The sequence below is a fragment of the Bidens hawaiensis genome, unplaced genomic scaffold (genome assembly GCF_021521415.1).
Source record: "Bidens hawaiensis isolate Kalapana, Puna unplaced genomic scaffold, B.hawaiensis_p1.1 tig00046157_1, whole genome shotgun sequence".
Lineage (NCBI taxonomy): Eukaryota > Viridiplantae > Streptophyta > Magnoliopsida > Asterales > Asteraceae > Bidens > Bidens hawaiensis.
In genome coordinates this window covers 132,330-141,398 of record NW_027498230.1, presented here as the reverse complement: position 1 = coordinate 141,398, position 9,069 = coordinate 132,330, and the positions used below count along the sequence as shown (strand labels likewise).

The following is a 9,069-nucleotide window of genomic DNA, read 5'->3' as shown; positions in this document are numbered from 1 at the left end:
GCGTGATATATATATATATATATATATATATATATATATGTATGCATATATGTATATATGTTGTGTGTGTATATATGTGTATATGTTGTGTGTGTATATATGTATATATGTTGTGTATGTGTATATATATGTGTATATATGTATATATGTTGTGTGTGTATATATATGTATATGTATATATGTTGTGTGTGTGTATGTATATGTATATGTATATGTACCAACCGAGCTATCCGTTTCAATTTTCCGACCCGAACCTAAACATGTACGCCAACCGAGCTACAGTATATGTTTTTTTATATTTTTAGTTATGTATTTTTTTGTATTTCTTTTTAATTTTAATGCATTTTTATTTAATTATTTGAAGAAATTGGTTTTTATTTGATTAGTTTAATTATAAAAAGAAAATAATAAAAAATATACTGTGGGCCCAACTTGTAGCCCCTACACCATTACACCTCAAAAACAAATTCGCCCTTTTTGCTGACTAGGCGCCACGTGTCACAATTCGCCCCCAATTGTAGCCCCTCCACTACACATAGCCTTATATAGACTGATTGGAATACCGAAATAATTAAAGAAAAGGACAACTTTTGCACCTTTTAAATTTGTTTTCTTACTACAATATTAAATTTATTGATGTTGCTAGACCTTTTTAATAGTAAGGAAAAAATAATTGTTACAAACCCATTCGATTTTTGAAAAAGTTACAATAACAACTTTACTTTTTATAATATAAGATCGGAGAAGTAAAATTATGAAAAAGTTCGAGTGTGGCTTTTAAGTAATTTTTTATATTTTAATTTGGACCTCATTACTATCATATACATTAAACATTAAAACGAACTGCTAATTGCAAAACATACTAATAACTAATTGCATAAACATACTATTAATTCGAATTGGAGGTTAATTAGAAATCTTTAAAATAAATAAAAATAATGCATTTGAAGATTACATAACAAAAAAAAAAATCATTTTTTTGTATGTTTTGTAGTGTTGCATTGATGAAGCTAGCATTGCATAATTGGATCTTAAAATTATGTCACTCTCTTTTTATTCAACCCATTGCAAAATATAGCTTTAGTACTAGTGAAGCATTTTGGACCACGGTCAAAATGACCCGTAATGTTATATTATTTCGTCCCTACCTTTCCTCGTCCGACCCAAAATGATCATTTTTCGGATGGACCCGTTTTAACCCGAACCTGTTTTATAAAAGTTTATTAGAAATCAATTCGAAAAAAATAAGACAAGTTAAAACGGAATATTTTTACAAAGAATGTAGAAGTGTAGAACTTGTAGATTATAACTCTTTTACAACGGAAGATAATAACTAATCATAACAAACGTCAATACCCCAACAACACTAGCCCAAAACAACCCGACTGGAGCCCCGCGACTCCCACCCGAACGTTTCGGCAACCTCCTAGGCAATGCGCATTCTCCACCGTTAAACACCACCTTAGTCGGAAACCCGTCACCACGCGGCACACGTATTCTCGGTGTACCCTTCTTCAAAAACGATATAACCGATTGCTGCTTCCCGGGAACCGGCGGTTCCCCTTGTTTGGACCCGTTAGTCAACCCGACTAAATAATTCAAACCCGGTAACCCTTGCATAAAAATCGTCTTGTTCACTTTCGGTAACTTCGTCCCATTAAACGAGTAAACATTTTCAAACCCGACATATGCCCGTTTCATATGAACCGCCAAAAACCAATCCTCGAACGGTTTTTTGTCCCAATTAAACAAAGTTACCCGGGCGGTCCACCCGGTTTTATAGTCACTATCCACATGCCAGTTTAGACTTACCGGGCAGTTATCCGGGCAGGGTAACTTTTTAGGTAAGTCAAAGTGCTTTATTTTAGCCCACGCCCGGGCTTTAATGGTTCTGTTCCTAAACGGAACCAGCAGCGCTTCTGCAGGTAGCGGAAGCGCTGGAGCATCCTCGACACATTTTCGAGGATCCTCATCATCACATCCACATGCACAAGTATTACACGGGACCACAGAGTCTGCGTAATACGCGGAAAATGACACACAACATTGTGCCATTTTCCGCTTGGGTTTCGTTATATTACACGCCACTTGGTACGTCGCGATCGCGGTGACAGTGGCCTCGACTCCACTCGGGTCGGGTGTTTCCGTCGGGTCAATCCGAACGGGTTGGCCGCATCTATAATTCGGGTTGACAAACCCTTCGATCTTCCAGTTTTGCGGAGGGTTGATCGCGGTCCGGTTTAAATCCGGAGGGAGTTTAAAGACATTCATTTGAAAAACAGACTTGTCTTTCATTGGGTTCATAATTTTTGGTAAAATGTTGCCGTCGCGGCAACAAAACGGTAACTTTCCGACCTTCTCATCGTCCTTCAGGGTCGGGGGAAGGTCGGAAATAACCGGCTTTTTTTGACAATTCATGACCTTGGAAAAATCAAGGTCTTGATAATATTGTCCACCTGCGCTGTAAAGGCATTCGGAGGGGTCTTTACGACGCGTGAAGGCCCCACGCATTTCGTAAATGAACTCGTTTCGCATCCACTCGAAGGTTAGGTTCCAGTGGTCAAGGCGGCCGAGGGGGTGGTGATTCTCGATGGTTACTTGAGCTAGATAGCTGCTTTTGTAGGACTGCGTTACGTCGTATGTTATCGAAAGATCAGCTTTTTGGCGTGGGAAGAACTTGAGTGCTGCCTTCTTCTTTGCTTTGAACTTGGGATTTTTGGTGCAGCATATGTGCATTGTTTCTGTTTCATGATCAAGAAAGTGATTAGTGTACATAATTATTAGTTAGTAGATGGCTTAGAATTGAACTCAACAAAAGAAATTAGCATAGATAGTTTCTTTAATGGGTCATACAAATTTGATGTGACACGGTTAAACAGTCGTTCATGAAACACTCAAACGTTCATTTTTAGAAAATGAAAAAAGTCAAACTTTGAAAAATGTCGGTCAGAAGGGCTGTTTGCACAATATCTGAATGGCCATTCTGACCATAGCAGGGTCAGATTTGGAAAATTATTGGCTAGAATGGTTGTTTGACTGATATCCAGACGACTATTTTGATCATAGACAGTCAAACTTTGAAAATTTTTCTATAGAAGTTTTTGGATTGTTAGATATTTAAGTATTTAGCTAAGTACTAGATAACCCACAGCAGAAGACGTTCTACCCGACAAGACAAGACTGATACTACATGTATGTTTTTTTTTCTTTTTTGTTTTTGTACTTTTAAGTTGCTACCCAGCAAACTAACTCGGAAAGTTCGCTTGAGTGGCACGCAAACCTGATGGTGGCAAACGAACTCCATATAGTTTGGTGGAAAATTGTAAGCAACGGGTTAAGTTTAGTGAAAACTTTACAAAGTTTGTGTGCCACCTAAGAAAACATGTTAAGTTCACGTGCCATCCCAGCAAACGTGACGAGTTGGCTCGCCATACGAAACTCCAAATAAAGATAATGTCAGAACTTGCATGAGTAGCTTACCTGAGCGGTAGCGACTAGCGAACAACCTATATATAAACAAAATATTTAAAAACGCCTATTTTGCTTAATCCTAAACCACTTCCTAAATCCAAAAAAAAAAAAAAATTTTCATAGAACAAAGAATAGCACATACTTCCTTTGGTTGTAGCTTTAGGACACTTAAACCCATCATTTTCAAGCTTAATATTTTTAGGCATGACATTGCCTCCAATATTCACCCCAAACATGGTCCCCTTGATCTTAACCTTGGCACCCATCTGAGTCAAATCATTTGCGGTGTCAATTGCAGTCTTCATATCCGCCTGTGGGTACCCAGTCATACGCGTCCCATTCTTATCAACCTTCATGGGAAAACTATCACCATTAAGAACCGTCGCACCATCAACCGACACCAAGATCTCGTCATGTTGGAACCCAATAAACGCCTGCCATGATTTTAACTCGGTGGTGCCCACGTTGAGGACTATTAATTCAGATTTGAAAGCCCATGATTGCGCTGTGACGTTTTTAACGTGTGGGTACTCTTTTTCTCGCGAATTGAAGGTGTATTGGAGATAGATCCCATTACATGTGTCAACCTCTTTGGGTAGCTTGATTGCACCATCTTGACTCGTGACGCGGTAAATTTGGTAAAGAAATAGGAGAAGCCATGTTTTGCATGGCACTCTCATATCCTTGTGTTATTGGTGTTCTTAGTGGTTTCAAGATTTTGGATATATTAAAGGTGTCAGTGATGGTTTAAGCGGTGGTGATCAGTGGTTGTGGTGGTGGTGGAGAGGGGATCAGCGGTGGTCCGGCGAGGAGTTAAGAGATAAGTGAATTGTTATTAATGGAAAGTTGGGAGTGAGACCATTTCAGCTGCATTCTCTTCCTTTGTTTTGGCGTTTAAATAGGAATTAGATCTGCATTTGCCTCCATAATTCTATAAACATCATATAAGTTTGTATAGTATGTGTTACAGTTATTAAACATATATATACATTTAAGATTGCTTTTTATGTTTATTTGCTAGTAATCTTCACAAAGAAAATAAATGGCATAGCTTTCTATTCTAATTATTGAGGACTATTAATAACTTTCCTTTTTAGATATTTGGGATACATTTAAGAATTAGAACTAAATAATTAGCAGTACATGTAGCACTTATATACATAAACTAGTCAAGTTATTCATATGGTTCAAGCTCGAGTCTAAATTAAAGCTCATCTAGTAAACGATTTCAAAAACAAGCTTTGTATAGCAAATTTGTAGAGTTTAGGAGCCAAAGAAACTATTATCTAACCAAGCTCGAGTTTTAGATATAAAGTTTAAAACCATCCAACTACGAGTTTTTATGTAAACGAATCTCAAGATTAGGGTAACTCAAACTTTGCTCAACTTATTTACGCCTCTTTCAATCACTACCCAAAACTAAGCAATGTAACCAGCCTACTCTTTAGCTTTAGTTTTTTTTTTTTTTTAATCTTACTGATATGAGTTCATATCTGACCAGCATATAAAATTATGTGTTCACTCAAACATTGCAGCTTTGGATAGGATCATTAGATAAGTAATATTTGTTACCAAAGTTAGTGTCACGGCCATTAATGACATGTAAAACTGTTTCTTACACAAAACCAGACAAGTATACTGTTCTGACTAAGTTTAGATCCAAGGGTTTATGTTATACATGTGGATTAAGCAACTGTAATCTCATCTGCAATGCCCAAATCCTCAACAAACTGTGATTTGGGTTCCAAATCTATGAACTGATTTGACTGGCTTGCTAGATGTGCAATGCTGACCCGACCTTCGCGCTTTATATAGTCTGCAACTGCCTGCATTTCTTCATGTGAGATGTATATGTATTTTCCTCTGTCGTCCATCACACCCGACAATCTCCCTACATCAAGAACAAAATAATATTCACATATAAAAAAACGACTGCATAATAATTGATGATTTGTTAAGATTTAACTTTTGGGCCAGATAAAAAGAAAAATGAAATTAAAGATATGAACTTATCATACCCATATCTTCCAATGAGGCGATTCGATTGATACAGTCCTGTAGTATAAAACAAAACCGTATAAGAATTTCATTAAAAAAAACTTAAAACTTTGTTACCTACTAAAAGACTTAAAAATGAGCTCAGAAATAGAGGCAGTAAGATGGCGGGATGGTAAAAGGTCGGGTTGACCCACAAAGACTTTTTTCATCCAATTTTTTTTTTTTACTTTTTTATCATGAATAATTCAAATCTTGATTATGATTACAAAACAATTTTATTACGATTAGAAGCTTAAATTTATAAATATAGGTTTAAATCTATCAACACTCTTGCATATTCAGATATAAATAGACTTAAAATTTCTAAAAAGTACAACACAAAACTCACCTGAGTCCTTAGTTTAAATTCTGCAGCAAGATCTTCCAATGGAACACATTTCTGTTTCTGTAAGTTCAAGAACCGGTAACAACCGTGAAGAAATCAACTTATAATCCAATAATCCATTTCCATCATAATAATAACTCGTGTGTTAACTTAAGTTGAGTAATTAAACAGCAATATACCTTGATGTACTCGACAAAATCAAAAAGCAAACCCTGTGTTCCATCTTGAAGTTCATTTTCTGTGGTACCTTCAGCATCTACTGAAAACTCTCCTTTCCATTTATCAAACTCTAAAGCTGCTGCTTCCTCCTCTTTAAGCCTTCGAGCCTCAGCTTCTTCTTCCTGAACAGATAAAATAATAATTTAAACAAGATTTTCAAAGATTAAAACAATCGTGAAAACATAACCATGTGTGGAGAATAAAATGTATAACAGACCAGCATCCGTTCCCTTGCTTCATGTTCCTCATCTTTCCTCCTGCGCATTTCTGCATAACGATCTTGTTTTGTATTTTTCAATTCACGTGCAGCCTCGTCAGCCTTCAAGTTAATAATAACGAAATGATTTAACTTGAAATGATTAGTTTAAAATAAATAAAAACGCTTTCATTGTATCTAACCTGGCGTTGTGCTTGGCGCTCTTCTTTCTTCCTTCCTTTCTTCTTTGATGCTTTTGCATTATAATATTCCCCTTCAACAGCTTCTTCATCACTTCCATCCTCAGTTTCTGCTTCAAACCACAACAATTGTCATTGATCAAGATATTCATCATGTGAAGTGCTTAACTGACAGATCTAATGTAGCTAAGCTTTAACTAACTAAAGAATCCAGTAGAATCCCACTCATAACAGAGTTATTTGTAGGGTCTGTGTAGGGTGGGACAAAGCCAAATCTTTCCATTGTCTTAGGGTGTGCAAAGCCTGGGATTTACTGAAAGCGATAACCAAGCTTCGGTTAAGGTAGGGTCATTAACCATAATAGACAACTAAGCTTTGGTTATAGATGGGTCGGTTAACCGTCGGTTATCGTTCGGTTTTGGTCAACCGTCCAATGTTTTTTTGCTTTGCTCAAACTAAAATGGTTCGCTTATGGTTTTCCGGGCTCACTTATGCAGTTTCCAATCTAAAATATGTACGTTCTAAGCTCAGTTATGCAGAGAATTACATGAAAATACATTGACATACATGGAAAGATGCATGGTTCAGTTCTGTTTCAACTAAATCGGCTAACCAATGGGACAAAACTGAAACCATAACCAACGGCTGGATTATGCAGATGTTCACCATAACCGATTGAATTAGTTGGTTTTTTGTTTAATTTCGGTTATCAGTTCAGTTTTTTGTTATGGTTCGGTTTTTGCACATCCCTAACTAAAAGCTGCTCCTACTGAAACCCCCTGCTCCAAAAACTCTGTTCATGTTTACAATATAGTATAGTATAATAATCCAGATCAGATAAAAATTGCTGACACAAGCCACAACCATGCCAGAAATACTAGTAATGACAGAAGTTACCACTAACATAAACTGATGAGTAAATTACTGTAGCAACAGATGAATAAATAAAAATGCAAAAAAACCTTCACATATGTTTTGTTCACCTCACTTATTTTTATAAAACTTAAATATTGGTTAAAAATGTAATATAAAGATTGGAACACCTAATAAAAGTTAAGCGACTTTACAGGAAACACTTAAGAAACTTGATTACTATCTAATGAAGTTTTCGCGTAATCCATATAACATAAACACGCGACTAATACCATCACAAGCGAACTATAGCTAACATAAATCGACGAGTAAACTATATCATTAAACCTTCGACTGTTTGCGGAGCAGACGAAGAAGATGTACTCGCAGCCGAAGTATTCCTCCTGCGCATCCTACTTCGCGCACCGGTCGGTCTCACAACAGCTTCTCTCTGCTGCACCTGCAAATACCAAAAACCACAATTCAACACCTTTCAAATTGTAATCAACTCAACACACGATACATTTCAAAACCCTAACCTGCGGTTTTTCTTCGTGTTCATCACGAGACGGCTGAGCCTGACGGCGTTTCCACAGGTAAAGCGGAATCAACGCAACGATAAGAAGCATTGAAATGATAGCCACAAACATATCCTCCATAATGTCTTCTGATCAATTTCAGTTACTCTCAAACAATTAATAATAACCCAGAATTTGGATTTGTGAGATTAGGGTTAAATAGAGCGATCGGTAGTTGAATTTGGGGTTTTTGGTATAGAGGTGATGGATGATCGATCAATCATCAATGTTTGTTTACTTCCCACAAGAACCCTCTAGTTGTTTAAACTTATACTTCTACCACTCAACTTTTTAAATTATTAGTATTTTTTTAAGGATTGAATTATTATCCTTTTAGTTTGATTAATGTGTCAAAATCGTCACTGAGGTCTAAGGCTATTCACCTCAATAACAAACTAGTCAAAACCCCAATGCCTTTACTTATTGTCAAGAACTGGAACTTCTTGCTGACCAACTCGCCAATGTCTACGCCCCTGTCGATGATAGCAAATTGGTCATGCAATTGACTACCAGCCGGTTCGAATCCTTTGCCAGTCTACTTGATCAGTTGAAACCATTACCACCTTCTTTGATGCACGTTATCTTTTAATTTATGAAGCTGACAGAACGGCCAAGCAGCCCATTATAGCATGGCGGGCGCCACCGCCCCGGGTACGGCTCTTCTCGCCACCACCACAAAACCCTCTTCATTCATAACAAACCTTATTAGTTGATTATGTGTTAATGTTTAAGTCCGAATTCAAAAACTGGTAAAAACGTAATACATGGGTCAAAATATGTTAGACAAGCAACTTGGATGTCAAGCAAAGTTGCAAAAGTCGTTATGCGCTTCCAGGGCGGTCGACTGGGGAGTTGTGAGTACTTGGTTTGGGCGGGGTGTACTCGGGCATGGTATTATATAAAGAAATTAATATTTTGGAGATTATATATATGTTAAATATCAAAAGTTTACTAGATATTTTACAACATACAAATGAAAAATACAAAAACAACCAATAATACTTACATATTAGTTCAAGAACATGTCTTAATTGATGAAATACATACCTCAATCGAACTTGAATAAGAGGTTTGTGAGTTTAGAACTTTGAATAAGATGATAACAATGGTGGTTGTGAGTTTAGAACTTTGAATAAGATGATAGCAATGATGGTTTGTGAGTTTAGAACT

General features: G+C 36.7%; 2 protein-coding genes across 3 annotated transcripts; both read right to left on the bottom strand.

Moving 5' to 3' along the window:
* Positions 1–1,306: 1,306 nt before the first annotated feature.
* On the bottom strand, positions 1,307–4,475 carry LOC143596216 (COBRA-like protein 10). The gene is made up of 2 exons (XM_077075055.1): positions 3,614–4,475; positions 1,307–2,741 (listed from the first exon to the last, which is right to left on the bottom strand). Exons 1-2 carry the CDS (start codon positions 4,149–4,151, stop codon positions 1,315–1,317), a joined length of 1,965 nt encoding a protein of 654 aa, XP_076931170.1. The 5' UTR covers positions 4,152–4,475; the 3' UTR covers positions 1,307–1,314.
* A 502-nt stretch (positions 4,476–4,977) lies between these two features.
* Positions 4,978–7,982, bottom strand: LOC143596215 (DDRGK domain-containing protein 1-like). 2 transcript variants are annotated; one of them, XR_013146663.1, is made up of 9 exons: positions 7,861–7,982; positions 7,670–7,781; positions 6,473–6,579; positions 6,291–6,392; positions 6,034–6,195; positions 5,858–5,914; positions 5,490–5,526; positions 5,044–5,362; positions 4,978–4,992 (listed from the first exon to the last, which is right to left on the bottom strand). XR_013146663.1 is itself a non-coding variant. In XM_077075054.1 (8 exons), the coding sequence occupies exons 1-8, from the start codon at positions 7,978–7,980 to the stop codon at positions 5,157–5,159; spliced, it is 903 nt and encodes a 300-aa protein (XP_076931169.1). In that variant the 5' UTR covers positions 7,981–7,982; the 3' UTR covers positions 5,014–5,156. The 2 variants fall into 2 exon arrangements, 1 of the variants encoding a protein (XP_076931169.1); XM_077075054.1 differs by lacking the exon at positions 4,978–4,992 and having other exon boundaries at positions 5,014–5,362.
* Positions 7,983–9,069: the final 1,087 nt, after the last annotated feature.